Raw genomic sequence first — 18,214 nt, forward strand, 5'->3', positions numbered from 1 at the left:
GTGAGATTAACACATTTAAATTAGCAATACATGTATAGGTAACCAAATTGTACAACTGAAGATCAACACAGGAGGACAAGATTGACAGAAAGTGAATTAAAAGACCAATCTTAACCTTTCTAGCTAGCCAAAATCAAATGTGCCAGCTAGCTTACCATCTAACTCCAACTGTTTACTGGTGGTAACCATGGCAACACCAGCAGCAGCAGACTGAGAGACTTTCTCCCCTTTTTTTGAATTTCAAGCAGAAATCAAATCACATTATTCTGAGGGAGAACCGGGATACTTTCTTTGCAGACTGCTCACACAACAGGACTATTACAAACCTGTTATTTTACACAGACCACACAGACCACACTACAGCTGGAACCAGGCATTTCAGCTGTACAACAAAGAAAGGCATCTGCAAGGGAAGGCAAATAAACATTTTTGAGGACAGCAAGAAGGACCAGGAAACAGGTTTCTGATGGTAAACATGCACCAGAACGGCACTATCATACCTTAAGGGAACATTTCGGCAGTTGCTGTATGATTAGTGAGAAAGTCCATATTGCAAATGTACGGTCCCTTACTAGACGTCCGAAATCGTTTGTAAAATTTGCCGAGCGGCAGGGCCGGACCTACCGGGAAGTCATCAATGAACTTTGTCGGACATTCGGTTTCCGTTTTACAAAAATAATAAGATTTTGGTCATTTTACCGCTGTCCTGGAATATCCCACAAGAGGGCATGAGCAATCATATTGCTATTGGACAAAACATCACGATTCACGATGGGGCCTTATCTCGAAAACGGAAAATATTTTGAAGCCGAAACTCGGTGAGTGTAGGTTTGGCATAATGGGCAGTTGGCCCCGAACAAGATGACGTCTAGGCCTCAACGGTTTTTGAGTTATGGCCATTTATCTGGGATTAAAGGTCCAAAATGAAAATAGAGAAATTATTTTTCCACAATAAAAAAAGAACCAGCCATTTATCTATCGTCATTTAAGAGAAATCGTACAATGACAGATTGGTGATGTTCACGGATAGGTTTTTTTTTTCAACGGTTACAGATACAGTTGCAGGGTGTTCTTACGAAACTTTTTAAAGTGTGCTGCGGAGCTCTGCGAGATTTCTGTGATTTTCTATGATTTTCTGAAATAACACACACTCACTAAACCCGCCGTAAATAACTCAGTTCTTAACGTAAAGACTTAAAACTCAGGATTCTGTAAAGGCATACCCCATCAGGATATGAGTTTATTTATAGCTTCCTGTGCCAACCGGAAGTGCCTTAAATGGTGTCACAGTTGCAGTTTCCAAGGGTTAAAAAGGTCAGATCTTTTCAAAACTTCATATGTGTGATTAGGCAACCCCCATAAACTGTAAGTCAGTCATTTCTCCCAACAGATGTCAAAGAAAAGCTCTCTCTCACACACACACACACACACACACACACACACACACACACACACACACACACACACACACACACACACACACACACACACACACACACACACACACACACACACACACACACACACACACACACACACACACACACACACACACACACACACACACACACACACACACAGAAACACACACACAGCAAGGATGGAGTGACAAAGTGCGGTGCTTAAAGACACACAAAGCTTACAATGGCATTTCCATATTCTATAGGCCGTGCCGAGTTCAACAAGATGCCCCGCTTGACCATAGCTCGCTCGGTCTAAGCACAGCGACCATTAGAAAAGTAGGCCCAAAATGAAGGCTGGCCCTCAATGTCATTTGCTTTTGGGTGACAGTGAGAGAACCGTTAAGGTGAGATGCACAATTCGACCTCAGGTACGTTCCTAAGGTCCTCCAGATCCGTGCAAGCCTAACCTTGACCGTGTGGCATTAACCCTTACCAGTTAAAAGAAGGTGTTTACATCAAACAGTTTGCATTGACTTCTCTCCCCATAGGAATACATTGCCTGCACCTCTACACTGAACCTGAAGCCCATGTGGGTTATGAATGCCTTATGAACCTGTCTTCTATGACAGTCCATCAGACCACTATGAGGTCTACCTGTGCCAATTCCAAGCTTCCTGGAGCAACAGGAAGTGGTTGAAATCACCTTATCAGTGTTGATCCATACACTGCCTGCAGTTTGATAGACATAGTGCATTCAACCCTGTGTAAATCAGTCAATTCTTAACATAAGGACTTAAAACTCAGGATTCTGTAAAAATATACCCCAGTGAGGATATGTGTTGACGTATAGCATCCTGTGCCAACCGGAAGTGCCATAATTGGTGTCTCTTGGGCTGTTTCGAGGGGTTAAAAAAGTCAGATTTTTCCAAAACTTCATATATGTGATTAGGCAACCCCCATGAACTGTAAATCAGTCATTTGTCCCATAAAATTTAAAAGGAAAACTAAATCACACACACACACAGCTTGAAAGTAGGGACCCATAGAGGTGCGTAGAGAAATACACTGCCTGCATTACATTACATTTACATTTAAGTCATTTAGCAGACGCTCTTATCCAGAGCGACTTACAAATTGGTGCATTCACCTTATGACATCCAGTGGAACAGTCACTTTACAATAGTGCATCTAAATCTTAAAGGGGGGTGAGAAGGATTACTTATCCTATCCTAGGTATTCCTTAAATAGGTGGGGTTTCAGGTGTCTCCGGAAGGTGGTGATTGACTCCGCTGTCCTGGCGTCGTGAGGGAGTTTGTTCCACCATTGGGGGGCCAGAGCAGCGAACAGTTTTGACTGGGCTGAGCGGGAACTGTACTTCCTCAGTGGTAGGGAGGCGAGCAGGCCAGAGGTGGATGAACGCAGTGCCCTTGTTTGGGTGTAGGGCCTGATCAGAGCCTGGAGGTACTGAGGTGCCGTTCCCCTCACAGCTCCATAGGCAAGCACAATGGTCTTGTAGCGGATGCGAGCTTCAACTGGAAGCCAGTGGAGAGAGCGGAGGAGTGGGGTGACATGAGAGAACTTGGGAAGGTTGAACACCAGACGGGCTGCGGCATTCTGGATGAGTTGTAGGGGTTTAATGGCACAGGCAGGGAGCCCAGCCAACAGCGAGTTGGTCTGTAGTTGTTGACATTGGAGGGATCGAGTGTAGGTTTTTTCAGAAGGGGTGCAACTCTCGCTCTCTTGAAGACGGAAGGGACGTAGCCAGCGGTCAGGGATGAGTTGATGAGCGAGGTGAGGTAAGGGAGAAGGTCTCCGGAAATGGTCTGGAGAAGAGAGGAGGGGATAGGGTCAAGCGGGCAGGTTGTTGGGCGGCCGGCCGTCACAAGACGCGAGATTTCATCTGGAGAGAGAGGGGAGAAAGAGGTCAGAGCACAGGGTAGGGCAGTGTGAGCAGAACCAGCGGTGTCGTTTGACTTAGCAAACGAGGATCGGATGTCGTCGACCTTCTTTTCAAAATGGTTGACGAAGTCATCTGCAGAGAGGGAGGAGGGGGGGGGGGATTCAGGAGGGAGGAGAAGGTGGCAAAGAGCTTCCTAGGGTTAGAGGCAGAAGCTTGGAATTTAGAGTGGTAGAAAGTGGCTTTAGCAGCAGAGACAGAGGAGGAAAATGTAGAGAGGAGGGAGTGAAAGGATGCCAGGTCCGCAGGGAGGCGAGTTTTCCTCCATTTCCGCTCGGCTGCCCGGAGCCCTGTTCTGTGAGCTCGCAATGAGTCGTCGAGCCACGGAGCGGGAGAGGAGGACCGAGACGGCCTGGAGGATAGGGGGCATAGAGAGTCAAAGGATGCAGAAAGGGAGGAGAGGAGGGTTGAGGAGGCAGAATCAGGAGATAGGTTGGAGAAGGTTTGAGCAGAGGGAAGAGATGATAGGATGGAAGAGGAGAGAGTAGCGGGGGAGAGAGAGCGAAGGTTGGGACGGCGCGATACCATCCGAGTAGGGGCAGTGTGGGAAGTGTTGGATGAGAGCGAGAGGGAAAAGGATACAAGGTAGTGGTCGGAGACTTGGAGGGGAGTTGCAATGAGGTTATTGGAAGAACAGCATCTAGTAAAGATGAGGTCGAGCGTATTGCCTGCCTTGTGAGTAGGGGGGGAAGGTGAGAGGGTGAGGTCAAAAGAGGAGAGGAGTGGAAAGAAGGAGGCAGAGAGGAATGAGTCAAAGGTAGACGTGGGGAGGTTAAAGTCGCCCAGAACTGTGAGAGGTGAGCCGTCCTCAGGAAAGGAGCTTATCAAGGCATCAAGCTCATTGATGAACTCTCCGAGGGAACCTGGAGGGCGATAAATGATAAGGATGTTAAGCTTGAAAGGGCTGGTAACTGTGACAGCATGGAATTCAAAGGAGGCGATAGACAGATGGGTAAGGGGAGAAAGAGAGAATGACCACATGGGAGAGATGAGGATCCCGGTGCCACCACCCCGCTGACCAGAAGCTCTCGGGGTGTGCGAGAACACGTGGGCGGATGAAGAGAGAGCAGTAGGAGTGGCAGTGTTATCTGTGGTGATCCATGTTTCCGTCAGTGCCAAGAAGTCGAAGGACTGGAGGGAGGCATAGGCTGAGATGAACTCTGCCTTGTTGGCCGCAGATCGGCCTTGTTGGAACTTTTAAAGAACCGTCAGACCTAGAGTTCCGAAATTTTAGAATCCTATTCTAGACCTTAGGTTGATAGTGCGTGGTGAGTTACATGGCTCTAGAACGTTCTCGGACCAAGAAATAGCCTCGTACATTTGCAATGACTTCAATTCATTTTTGCATCACGAAAATGACAACATTTAGAAATGTCCCAGAGTCGCAAGACTAGGTGCATGGCGACCGTATCGGCCCATATAGACAGACCCCAACGTTTCTGTCCGATAGCTCATTCAAGGACCCCGTAGCAAGTCATGGAAAAAAATGGATTTTCAGCACCAATTAGGGTTTTGCTCGGACACCAAATGACCGATCGGGCCGAAACTTGGGATTCGGGGTCGCCTCAGCTAGGCCTACACATAACATAAGAAATGGACCCGCAGCTAGAACGTAACTACGTGTTTTATGTTTTTTTTATGGATTGAACCGAAGGCGATGTGAATTTTGGGCCAGCTCTGAAGTATGTGATAGTTGGCTACTAAACGAGTTGGAAAACGTGGGTTTAGTGAAAGTTTGTATCAGTTTGGTGTCAGAATTATATCTAATTGACTGTTGGACGGTGACTTGCTGGTGACTCTTTTCCATTTGCAATATGTTTAAACAGTGAGGTACCATCAGCAAAGTGACATTCTGAAATCAACCCTAACGAGCCAATGAGATGAACCAGAATCACTGCCCAGCCATCCCGAGTTCATCGGGCCAGTCAATTTCACATTCCTGCAGGATTTTTATAGCATGACAAATTCGTGATGGTACCTGCCCATTGAACCATATTGCGAATGCACAGTGACTTTGCAAAAGTGAGAAAACATAAACAAATGGACATGATGAAATCAACACAACGAGTGATGGAAAGGTACAACTATCACTGCTCGGCCATCCTGTGTTCATCAGGCCAGTCAATTTAGCATTTTTTAAGCATGTCAAATTTCATATGGTAAATGCCCATTGAACCATATTGCAAATGCATGTGCACTTGCAATATGATTCAACAGTGAAAAAAACATCACAAAATGGACATGATGAAGTCAACACAACGAGCGTTGGAAAGGAGCAACTATCACTGCCAGGCCATCCTGTGTTCATCAGGCCAGTCAATTTTGCATTTCTGCAGGATTTTTGAGCATGTCAAATTTCTTATGGTAAAAGCCCATTGAACCATATTGCAAATGCACGTGCACTTGCAATATGATTCAACAGTGAAAAAACATCACCAAATGGACATGATGAAATCAACACAACCAGTGATGGAAAGGAACTACTATCACTGCCCGGCCATCCTGTGTTCCCATAGCGAGCATTAATATCAGAATGACTGGTAAATGCATTTACAACCATATTTTTTTATTTTTGGGTTACCAGGTGCCTATTTTCAATCACCAGTTGCACAACAATGCGTATCCATCAGAATATTTTAAACAGTCCATAAAGCACTCAGGACGGCCCCCATAGATAGAGGGCCGTAGTAGGGTACTCCCATAGCGGCCATGAACAATAGGAGTCCCGGTAAATGCATTTACAACCATAATTTTATTTTTGGGTTACCAGTTGCACAGCAATGCACGTGCATTTGCAATATGATTCTATAGTGAAAAAACATCACCAAATGGACATTATGAAATCAACACAACGAGTGATGGAAAGGAACAACTATCACTGCCAGGCCATCCTGTGTTCATCAGGCCAGTCAATTTTGCATTCCTGCAGGATTTTTATAGCATGACAAATTCGTGATGGTACATGCCCATTGAACCATATTGCAAATGCACAGTGACTTTGCAAAAGTGAGAAAATATAAACAAATGGACATGATGACATCAACACAACGAGTGATGGAAAGGTACAACTATCACTGCCCGGCCATCCCGAGTTCATCTGGCCAGTCAATTTTGCATTTCTGCAGGATTTTTGAGCATGCCAAATTCGTGATGGTAAATGCCCATTGAAACATATTGCAAATGCACGTGCATTTGCAATATGATTCTATAGTGAAAAAAACATCACCAAATGGACATGATACACAACGAGTGATGGAAAGGAACAACTATCACTGCCCGGCCATCCCGAGTTCATCAGGCCAGTCAATTTTGCATTTCTGCAGGATTTTTGACATTTTGGCATTTGGCATTTGGCCCCAAAAAAAGTGACTTTTGACTTTGACCTTTGACTTCCTATGAAATCATATTGTAAATGGACAAATCATATTCCTTATGCAAGTTTTAAAAAAGTTTTTTTTTTAATTATGATAATACAATTTTACAAAAGCATATTCATACAGTTCTTACACAAGATTAATTGACATAAAATTGAAACAATTTCGAAAAACGGTCCAGAAAGCACTTTTTTACGAGGGTGATGCGTTTTTAAAAAAAGTTCACATTTTCAACTTTTCACTTCCTATGAAATCATATTGTAAATGGACAAAACATATTCCTTATGCGCATGTAAAAAAAAAATGATGATAATAAAATTGGACAAAAGTGTATTCATACAGTTCTTACACATGTGTAACTGACAAAAAAATTGAAAGAATTTCGAAAAACGGTCCAGAAAGCACTTTTTTAAAGGGGTGATAAGTTTTTGACAAAAAAATCATTTTTTCCAAATTTTGCTTTTGGATGTTGACTTGGGTTACATTTCCAATATGAAAAACCAAGGTGGAGCGGATTCGCCACCTGTTGGATTTTTAAAGTGTTTACAACTGGCAATTGCCATATGGCATTTGCAATACACTTTGCATGAATCAACGCCGAATTGGGTGGTATTGGACAATGTGTATATGGTTTGTCCGATGCCAATGACTTCCCATTCATTTTTGTCCAATTCAGGGGGGTATTCCCTTACTATATTAGTAATATCAGCTTCCATTCAGGTTCATTGTCTGAGTCAGATTTTGGACGCCTCCTTTCCATTCTCTTTGTTCTCCTATAACGGTAATCTCCCGCTAGTTTCCGACACTTCCTTTGAGGAATTTCTAAACATCCTTACCGTTACTAGTAGCTATGGTATTTAATCACTTATCTATGCCTTTCTATATTTAATTTTACATTCTATGTGCGTGCATTTCTATAAATTTGCAATTTACAGTTACTTAGTTACTTTAGTCCTTTTCTGTCTGACTATGTGTGTGTATCTTTTATGGAAATCTTATCAATAGCTTTGACTGTTGAATCAGATATTAGGTCTTACCTTACAACTATAAGCCCAGGGGTTGTAAATCCCTAGTTAATATCTTATTTTCTGGTTGTGTCAGAGGGCTTTTAAAGAACGCTAATAATCGTTATCTCACACCACTATTTCTCAGGCTTCCCTCTCGCATGGAACCTTCTGTCTATAGATTTGGCTTTTATTGTCATGTTTTGTCTTAGATTGTCTTGTCATTATGCTTTCCCTTCTGTTCGTTTCCCCCTGCTGGTCTTATTAGGTTCGTTCCCTTTTTCTATCCCTCTCTCTCCCCCTCCCTCTCTCTCCTCTCTCTATCGTTCCGTTCCTGCTCCCAGCTGTTCCTATTCCCCTAATCATCATTTAGTCTTCCCACACCTGTTCCTTATCTTTTCCCCTGATTAGAGTCCCTATTTCTTCCCTTGTTTTCCGTTCCTGTCCTGTCGGATCCTTGTCTATTGTTCACCGTGCTGTGTCTATGTATTGCCCTGTCGTGTCGTGTTTCCCTCAGATGCTGCGTGGTGAGCAGGTGTCTGAGTCTGCTACGTTCAAGTGCCTTCCCGAGGCAACCTGCAGTTCTTGATCAAGTCTCCAGTCTGTTCTCGTCATTACGAGTAGTATTATGCCTTTTGTTTGTAAAGTAACTTTACTGGATTAAAAACTCTGTTTTCGCCAAGTCGCTTTTGGGTCCTCATTCACCTGCATAACATTTATCCCATTACTTTAGATTTTGGTTCCCTCTCCTCCTTATTTGGATATTAATTTATTTCATCATCGTACAGGTTCAATTACTCTGTTCGCCTAGAATTACCCTGCCTTCTTACCAAGACTAATTTATCCTCACCTGTTTTATATATATCTTATCTACTACTTCTTGATAGTCAGACTACTTCCCATATACAGATAGACTACTCAGGTTCAAACTTTATTTAGGTATGTCTTTTGAATTAATGGCTATCCTATTTGTATGGAACAAGAGTCCTAATTCTCCAATGCGTACTATATCCCTGCTTAATAACCTTCTGGCTTGCAAAACCAGGATTTATTAAGCTCTAGTTTATTTATGGTATTGCACCTTACCACAAGTCAATTTCAGACCTGTTTCCTTCCTATCGATTTTGGTTAAAACCCAAGATAGAAACCCATTGTATTTGTTCAGAATATTCAAGCACCGGCTCGAAGGACCAATTGTTAAAGGAATTAATTTGCTCTATGTTTTAATACCCAATCAAAATTAAACACTCTGTCAATTTATAAGGATTTGTAATTCCCTTATTCTATAATGATAGACAGAGCCCAGTCTTAAAATCAGACAGCAGAGTTTATTCAAGAGAGTACTCAGTACTTACACATTTTACCACAGGTTATAAACTGAAAATGACGTCAGCGTTTTCTAAATGTTCCGTCTCTTCTTGACACTGCTAGAAAGGCTCTATAGTTTTCAAGCATTCCCTCCTCGCCTAGAGCCAAGGTCAGCCAGTGTAGATCAGCATTCTAGTCAGTCTGGAGATATAGTTAATTCATTTGTACCAAGGAACAGACCGTCATTGTTCTAAACTCCTGACCACATTCACCACATTATATTCAGTACTGGGATCAAGAAAGACAATTCATACATGTACAGTAACATAATAGTTTTCTGATTAGTACATCCTGACTGAAATGTATACATAATTAGTCATTATAGATAAAAATTCCCTGAACAGAACTCGGCAGGGTAGCCTAGTGGTTAGAGCATTGGACTAGTAACCGTAAGGTTGCAAGTTCAAATCCCCGAGCTGACAAGGTACAAAATCTGTCGTTCTGCCCCTGAACAGGCAGTTAAACCCACTGTTCCTAGGCCGTCATTGAAAATAAGAATTTGTTCTTAACTGACCTGCCTAGTAAAATAAAGGTAAAATAAAAAATACAAAAATATGGCAGGCAAAAACCTGTGAAAAAATCCAACCAGGAAGTGGGAAATCTGAGGTTTGTAGTTTTCCAACTCTTTGTCTATCGAATATGCAGTGTCTTTGGGGTCAAATTGCACTTCCTAAAGATTCCACTAGATGTCAAAATTAATTAGAACCTTGTTTGATGCTTCTACTGTGGTCTGGCAGAGTGGCAGAGTGGCAGGAGCTGACCATGCCCATTCACGTGAGAGTTTGCATGAGTTCCATTGCATTTCTGAATACAAAGGAATTCTCCGGTTGGAACATCATTGAAGATTTATGATAAAAACCTCCTAAAGATTGATGCTATACATTGTTTGACATGTTTCTACGAACTGTAATATGACTTTTTTGACTCTTCGTCTGAACTAAGCAATCGTGCATTGAGCATTTGGAGCATTGGATTACTGGGCTAAATGTGCAAACAAAAAGGAGTCATTTTGGACACAAATTATGGACATTTATCAAACAAAACAAACATTTGTTGTGGAACTAGGATTCCTGGCAGAGCATTCTGATGAAGATCATCAAAGGTAAGTGAATAATTATAACGCTATTTCTGACTTCTGTTGACTACACAACATGGCGGATACTTGTTTCGGTTGTTTTGGTCTTTCGTAAAGCTTTTTTGAAATATGACACAGCGGTTGCATTAATGAGAAGTTTATCTAAAGTTCCATGCATAACAGTTGTATCTTTTAGCAATGTTTATTATGAGTATTTCTGTAAATTGGCTCTCTGCAAAATCAACGGATGTTTTGGAACGACTGAACGTAACGCATACTGAGATTTTTTTTTAACAACAGGATTACCGTTAAAATGGTATGAGATACTTGTATGTTTGAGGAATTTTAATTCAGAGATTTCTGTTGTTCTGAATTTGGCACCCTGCACTTTCACTGGCTGTTGTCATATCGATCTCCTTAGCGGGATCTCAGCCCAAAGAGGTTTTAAATCTCACTACGTGGCCTGGTGTGTCAATGTCAGGCTGGGCACCATATTTTGGACACCTTGTTGTCGGGGAAGAGTTTATCCTCTTTGATTAATTTCCCATTTGGGTCAATGAGGATGGCCACCTCAGTGGGTTTTACCAGAGTAGTTGGTTTACGGTCTGGGGCTGGGGTGCACAGGGTCTGTGTAGAAGGAGGGGTGTGTGTGGGGGAACCTCCTTGCTGACTGGGGGTGTGGGTGAAGGGTTGGTGAGGATAGGCAGTTTCTCTCTAGGAGTCTCTACAGTCTGCTTTATCTGCTGTGGCACCCTCTTGATGACAGACAACTCCTTTAACATCTTCTTTACTTGCACCAGCTCTCTCCTCATGGTGGCTTTTACCTCCTCAAGTGCTATGGTAAGGCTCTCTCTCAGCTCCTAGACAGAGTTCTTCAGCTGGGACCTGCACTGGTTGATCCTGTCCTGTAGAAGCTCTGTGTCTGGGCTGTAGGTGGTGTAGCTGAGGGGCTGCTCCTTTAGGTCAGTAACCCATACCTCTAACTCTAACAGAGAGAGCCTGTATCTCAGCAGGCTGATGGGGGTCTTGACTATGTTGGTTGTAGGCAGGTAGGGGGCAGGATAGAACTGTTGTGTGGGTATAGGTCTGGGCCTGGGCTTGTGCTGTTGGTGTGCCTTAGGAGAGATGTCCGGGGGCTGTCCTTGTCTTTTTTGGATTCCGCTATCTTCCTTAGGGTGGGGAAGTCCTCCACAAAAGATCTGAGTGCAGCGTCACTGCCCTGGACCATGATAGTGCCGTTCTGGTGCATGTTTACCCTCAGAAACCTGTTTTCCTGGTCCTTCTTGCTGTCCTCAAAAATGTGTATTTGCCTTCCCTTGCAGATGCCTTTCTTTGAAATGCCTGGTTCTAGCTGTAGTGTGGTTTGTGTGGTCTGTGTAAAATAACAGGTTTGTAACAGTCCTGTTGTGTGAGCAGTCTGCAAAGAAAGTATCCCGGTTCTCCAGCAGAATTCTGTGTTTAAAATGGATTCTTCCCTTCTCTGATTTGATTTCTGCTTGAAATTCAAAAAAAGGGGAGAAAGTCTCTCAGTCTGCTGCTGCTGGTGTTGCCATGGTTACCACCAGTAAACAGTTGGAGTTAGATGGTAAGCCAGCTGGCACATTTGACACACGTGTTAAACTCACTCTTGACAACCAGAAAGTTATAAAAAGTCAGGAGCTGTTCTTCTGCATGACTTCTCTCTCTCTATCTCTCTCTCTGTCTCTCACGCTCTCTCGTTCTCCCTCACTCTCTCTCTCTCTCACTCTCTACCCATCTCGCCAATCCATTTAGCCACAATTAATAAAATAATTTAAAGTACAGTATGATGTAATATTGTCTGAATGGATCCATCAGATGTTGTTGAAGAACAGATACTGTATCTCCTGTACTACACATTACCTTCAATAACATCATCCTCACAGGCTTTCTCCAATTACCCCCAATTACCTGCTCCCCAAGTTATCCTCCAATAACAAGTCCCCAATTAACCCCCTCCTGCCCCATCCTCCCTACAAGCACCCCCTGGTGGCCGTGTGCTTGTTTTTTAGCCGGGGGCTCATTTCTCCCTATATCAGAAGCTCCCCTTCTCTCCTCTTCCTCTCCCTCTTTCACTCTCACACTCTCTGCAGGAGATGCCAGACTGACAGACACTCATCCTCTCTCTCTCTCTGTCTGTCTGTCTCACCAGGATAAGGCTTGCTTTTCCAGATAGGGCAGAGGTAGAACAAGATTTTGTGTGTCAATCGCTGTTTTTTCACATCTGGTTACAGGTGGCTGTGGTGTATATCTTCACTGATGGCACTTTTTGTTAATATCGTTCTGTTTACAGAGTGTTCTGTCTGCAAGGTCTTGGTTTGGTCTCTCTCCAACAGGTGACGGAACTCTCCCAGTCTTCAGACTTGTCTCTCTGCAGGTGATGAGCCTGTGTGGTTGGCTGTGGCTGCTCTACTGTCTCCATGTCTGGGGTCTGGATGGAGGTGGAGAGGGGGCTTGTCGGCTGGAAGCTAAGCCCGTCTCCGGCAGTGTTTATCGGGCAGGAGATGTGGTCATTGGGGGCCTGTTCCCCATCCATGTAGAAGCCCCTCTACCAGAGCAGGAGTTCAAGAGCATTAAGGAAAATTCTACCTGTACAATGTATGCAGCTTGTGTGATAACAGCTTTTTGTCATTGTGTTTTCACCTGAAGGTAATGTGTATTCAGTTACCTCCTATCTCTCTGTTTCTTCCTTTCTTCCGTCTGTCAGGTTCAACCAGCGTGCTTACCGCTGGCTCCAGACTATGATCTTTGCTGTGGAGGAGATTAACCGTGACCCAGGCCTCCTGCCTAACCTCACCCTGGGGTTCCTGGCTTCTGACACATGCCTGTCAGAGGGCACCACCCTGGGGGCAGCCCTAGCCATGGTGACCGGCAAGGAGGCCTCCGTGGTGGGCACAGAGTGTGGCACAACCCCTGAGGTTCCCGTCATCATCGGGGATGCCCGCTCCTCAGCTTCCATCGTGGTGGCACAGACCCTCGGGCCGTTTGATTTACCCATGGTGAGGCAGGGGTTGGATTACAGGTTGGGATGAGATGATGACTCTTTTCACATTACATTTCAATCTCCATCTAGATTTCTCTCTCTCTAACGTTTACTTTCCTTCTCCCTCTGCTCTCTGTCATTTACAAATGATAATTATCCTTAACTCTCGCTCTCTCTCTCTTTCTCTCTATCTCTCTCTCTCTCGCTGTCTCTCTCACAATCTCTCTCTCTCTCTCTCTCTCTCTCTCTCTCTCTCTCTCTCTCTCTCTCTTCTCTCCCAGGTGAGTTACTTTGCCACCTGTGCGTGTTTGAGTGACACCTGGAGGTATCCCTCATTCTTCCGTACGGTACCCAGCGATGCCTTCCAGGCTCGGGGCATGGCCAAGCTGCTGCGTCAGCTGGGCTGGGTGTGGGTGGGGCTGTTGTCAGGGGATGGAGACTATGGCAAGTTTGGGGTTCAGCTGCTGCTCCAAGAGCTCCAGGGATCTGGGGTGTGTGTCGCTTACTCTGAGGTCATTCCCAAGGTACGACCTCACTCTGATGATCTGACAATGTACACTCTCTCTTTTGCTCTATCTTTCTCTCTCTTTCACTCTGACACCCCCTCTCTTCCAGTCTAACATATACGCTTTCTCTGATTTTCTCTGACTCTCTTCCCTTTCTCTCACTGATGGTCATCTCCAAGGTACCGTCTAAGAGACAGATCAGGCACATAGTGGACACCATCAAAGGATCTACTGCCAGAGTGGTGGTGGCATTTGTAGGATTCACAGGTCATTCAGGGGTGAGCAGTTACCAGTCAGAGTATTGTTAATGATTTGTAACACAGCTGTAGCAGTGTCCTTGTGTCTTCTTGATGCCCTTTACAGACACAATAATTTCCTAATTGATAATTATGCTTTTCAGCTTGATTATCTTGATCTTTTTAACGATTTCATTCTCCAGGCCCTGATGGAAGAGGTTGTCCGTCAGAACATTACAGATAAGCAGTGGATCGCCTCAGAGGCCTGGGTCACCTACTCTACTATCGCCTCCCCGAAAAACCTGCCCTCTCTTGCCGGGACAATCGGTTTTGCACTGAAGAAAGCTGACATTCCTGGCCTGGGGACTTTCCTAACACGCCTCCATCCAGACGGGGACTACCAGAAGTCCGACCCCTTCCTGAGAGAATTGTGGGAGGAGATGTTTGGGTGTTCTCTGGGGGTCGACCCCAGCGTGACACTGCCGTCCAGGCGACAGTGTACTGGGTCAGAGGTCATACGTGAGGGAGACTTTACACCTAAAGCTCTGTTTTTTGGTCCTAGTTCCCAATGTTATTTCAGTAAAATGAAGTGTCAATCCTAGGTGAGGGGGAGAGCCAGTATGCTGACGTGTCTCAGCTGAGAGCCAGCTATAATGTGTACAAGGCTGTGTACGCCATCGCCTACGCCATACAGGATATGATGGCCTGTCGACCAGGGGACAGAGTCTTTAATGGTGAACATTGCCCTGATATCAGGAAGCTTCAGCCCAGCCAGGTGAGAATAACATGTGGATCTGTTTTCAAGTTAAGAACACTAATGTTTCCAGTCAGGATACAGTGGAAACACTTTGTAAGGTTTGAGTTCTAAAGAACAAAAGCCACAACTGGTTCTAACTCTTAATCCTGTTCCAATGCCCTTTTCTCTTTGAGATTATTCATTATCTGAGGGGAGTGAACTTCAGTACTCCTGTGGGGGAATCTTTCCACTTCGACATGAATGGTGATCCGCCTGCCTCTTATGACATCATAAACTGGCATGTGACCCCCGAGGGGACGGCAGAGTTTGTCCAGGTCGGACATTATCTGTCCTCTGGGGGATCGGACGACCAGTTTCACATCGACATGGATAAAGTGGTGTGGGGTGGGGGCAGTGGAGATGAGGTGAGAACTGTTCAGTTTGGTGTCATTGAGGCAGAGTGGAATGTTTGTGTGAATCACGGCCGAATTTGATGCAGCTTGGTGTGTGTGTGTGTGTGTGTGTGTGTGTGTGTGTGTGTGTGTGTGTGTGTGTGTGTGTGTGTGTGTGTGTGTGTGTGTGTGTGTGTGTGTGTGTGTGTGTGTGTGTGTGTGTGTGTGTGTGTGTGTGTGTGTGTGTGTGTGTGTGTGTGTGTGTGTGTGTGCGTGCGTGCGTGTGTGTGCGTGCGTGATAATTTTTTCTTTTATCACCCTGAGGCAACCATACAGAAAAGAGAAAGACATGAAGTAGATCAAATGGATAACAGGAATTGACCTCAGAGTGAAAGCTCTGACATCGACATCTTTTATTTTAATTTAACATTTATTTAATGAGGCAAGTCAGTTAAGAACAACAATACACAATGACAGACAACCCTGGCATGATGCTGGGCCAATTGTGCATCGCCATATGGGACTCTGAATCACCGCCTAATGTGATACAGCCTGGATTCGAACCAGGGACAGTAGTTACACCTCTTGCACTCAAATGCTCCTTAGACTGCAGTGCAACTCTGGAGTTAAATTACACTGAATTTGAGATATTTGTGTGGTCATTTTCCTGACATAATCCCCAGAGGGTTCCAGCAAGCCTGCCGGTCTGTGTAATAATTATGATAATAGCAATGATTTTGAAAATTATGGCTTCATCCTCTCCCCCCTCTGGTAGGTCCCTGTGTCTGTATGCAGTGCTGACTGTCCCCCTGGTACCAGGCATGCGGTACAGAAGGGGAAGCCTGTGTGCTGCTTTGACTGTCTGTCCTGTGCAGAGGGAGAGATCAGCAACACAACAGGTAGTCTATCAATGGTTCTGATTCCAATTCATATTTTTCCTCAAGCCTGGTTGGTCCTTATTTGGACTCCTCATTCTTCTTCCTTCTTTATCAGGGTCAGATGACTGTATTAGGTGTCCAGAGCATTTCTGGTCCAACCCTGATCGTACGGCCTGCATCGCCCAGCTGGTGGACTTCCTCTCCTACAGCGACACCATGGGGGTCATCCTGTCTGTCATCTCAGTTTCCGGGGCAACACTCACAGCCGGTGCCCTGGCCACCTTCCTCTACCACCGTCACACGGCCCTGGTGAGTTGAATCATATGATCATTTATAGAGGTACTGGACAGAGATGAGATTGTGTCATATAAGGATGGGATTTTTGACATGTCATTGTGTAAATTATCTTTCTCTGTCTCATTCCAGGTGAAAGCCAACAACTCTGAGCTCAGCTTCCTGCTCCTGCTGTCACTCAAGATCTGCTTCCTGTGTGCACTGGTTTTCATTGGCCAGCCGAATCCATGGACGTGCATGCTGAGGCACACCCTGTTTGGTATAAGCTTTGTGTTCTGCATCTCCTGTCTGCTCAGCAGGACTGTGGTGGTGCTGGTGGCCTTCAGGGCCACTCTGCCTGGAGAGAACCTGATGAGATACTTCAGCCCCACCCAGCAGAGGATGGGTATCTCACTCTGCACACTCATCCAGGTTAACATCTATTTTTTCCTGTATTCTATGGGAATGTAGTTGTTTCCTTCATTGATCATATTATTTGTTTTCAAGATAACTCATTAAGATAACTAGTTTTCCATCCACCTCCATTCCCTTAAACAGGTGCTGATCTGTGTGCTGTGGTTGGCCTTAGCTCCACCCCGACCTGCTGAGAGGAGGGGCAGAGAGGGTCGGGGCCCGAGGGTCATTCTGGAGTGTGAGGTGGGCTCTGTGGTCGGCTTCTCTCTGGTGCTGGGCTACATCGGCCTTCTGGCCTCCCTCTGTCTTCTCTTAGCCTTCCTGGCCAGGAAACTCCCAGACAACTTCAACGAGGCCAAGTTCATCACCTTCAGCATGCTGATCTTCTGTGCCGTGTGGATCTCCTTCGTCCCTGCCTACGTCAGCTCTCCTGGGAAGTACACAGTAGCTGTAGAGATCTTTGCCATCCTGGCCTCCAGCTTTGGGCTGCTGTTCTGTCTGTTTGCTCCAAAATGTTACATCATCCTTCTGAGACCAGAGAGAAACACCAAGAAACACATGATGTCTAATTTGAAACCATCAAGAAACACATGATGTCCAATTAGAAACCACCAAGAAACACATGATGTCCAATTAGAAACCACCAAGAAACACATGATGTCCAATTAGAAACCACCAAGAAACACATGATGTCCAATTAGAAACCACCAAGAAACACATGATGTCCAATTAGAAACCACCAAGAAACACTTGATGTCCAATTAGAAACCACCAAGAAACACATGATGTCCAATTAGAAACCACCAAGAAACACATGATGTCCAATTAGAAACCACCAAGAAACACATGATGTCCAAATATTAACTTAAACATACTCACATCATGATTTAGGGCTCGATGACATATTAATTTCCTGCTCTAACTTCACTATATTACTTTGTTAATATTAGAATGTGTTCTTATAATGTGTCAGAATGAAATACGTCTATATGAACAATACCAATAAAGATGACGTAGTGTCTACTCATGCTGGAAGAGTTAGTATTGAGTCTGTCTGACAGAACCTACAGACCCCCTACACATGATTCCTTCGTCATACAGTCAGTGTGAGTTTATCTGTGTGTGTGTGTGTGTGTGTGTGTGTGTGTGTGTGTGTGTGTGTGTGTGTGTGTGTGTGTGTGTGTGTGTGTGTGTGTGTGTGTGTGTGTGTGTGTGTGTGTGTGTGTGTGTGTGTGTGTGTGTGTGTGTGTGTGCGTGTTTGTGCGTGTGTGTGTGTGTGTGTTCCTCATCATACACTAAAATGAAAACAGAAACATTCCACTGTCTGCTTACCCACTGTGGGAACCTCTCCTCTTTTCCATCTCTCCTTCCTCTCCCTATCTCTCCCTCCTCTTCTCATCTCTCACTCCTCCATCCATCCTTTCCTCCTCTCTCCATCTCTCCCCTGCTTTCAACACAGAGCCCCCCGGATTCACAAGCACTCCCCTTGTCCCACTACCTCGGTTCACATTCACACCACATTCTACATCAGGTTGAAAGCGCTACCCGGTAGCACCACCACAATGGGTAGAGTTACTACCCAATAGAACCACTACAA

General features: G+C 44.8%; 1 protein-coding gene across 1 annotated transcript; it reads left to right on the forward strand.

Moving 5' to 3' along the window:
* The first annotated feature begins 12,271 nt into the window (after positions 1 to 12,271).
* Positions 12,272 to 17,351, forward strand: LOC123993904 (extracellular calcium-sensing receptor-like). The gene is made up of 12 exons (XM_046296377.1): positions 12,272 to 12,382; positions 12,536 to 12,797; positions 12,907 to 13,198; positions 13,464 to 13,706; positions 13,868 to 13,966; positions 14,128 to 14,443; positions 14,527 to 14,699; positions 14,855 to 15,085; positions 15,828 to 15,951; positions 16,046 to 16,239; positions 16,357 to 16,635; positions 16,762 to 17,351. Exons 2-12 carry the CDS (start codon positions 12,580 to 12,582, stop codon positions 17,209 to 17,211), a joined length of 2,619 nt encoding a protein of 872 aa, XP_046152333.1. The 5' UTR covers positions 12,272 to 12,382; positions 12,536 to 12,579; the 3' UTR covers positions 17,212 to 17,351.
* Positions 17,352 to 18,214: the final 863 nt, after the last annotated feature.

The sequence above is a fragment of the Oncorhynchus gorbuscha genome, linkage group LG13, assembly GCF_021184085.1.
Source record: "Oncorhynchus gorbuscha isolate QuinsamMale2020 ecotype Even-year linkage group LG13, OgorEven_v1.0, whole genome shotgun sequence".
NCBI lineage: Eukaryota > Metazoa > Chordata > Actinopteri > Salmoniformes > Salmonidae > Oncorhynchus > Oncorhynchus gorbuscha.

Excerpts from the sequence above, each read along its gene's own strand:
- LOC123993904 (XM_046296377.1), top strand. The coding sequence starts at position 12,580 with ATGAGCCTGTGTGGTTGGCTGTGGCTGCTCTACTGTCTCCATGTCTGG. Across the intron at positions 14,700-14,854 it reads GGAAGCTTCAGCCCAGCCAG|ATTATTCATTATCTGAGGGG; the intron begins GTGAGAATAACA and ends TTTCTCTTTGAG. Across the intron at positions 16,240-16,356 it reads ACCACCGTCACACGGCCCTG|GTGAAAGCCAACAACTCTGA; the intron begins GTGAGTTGAATC and ends GTCTCATTCCAG.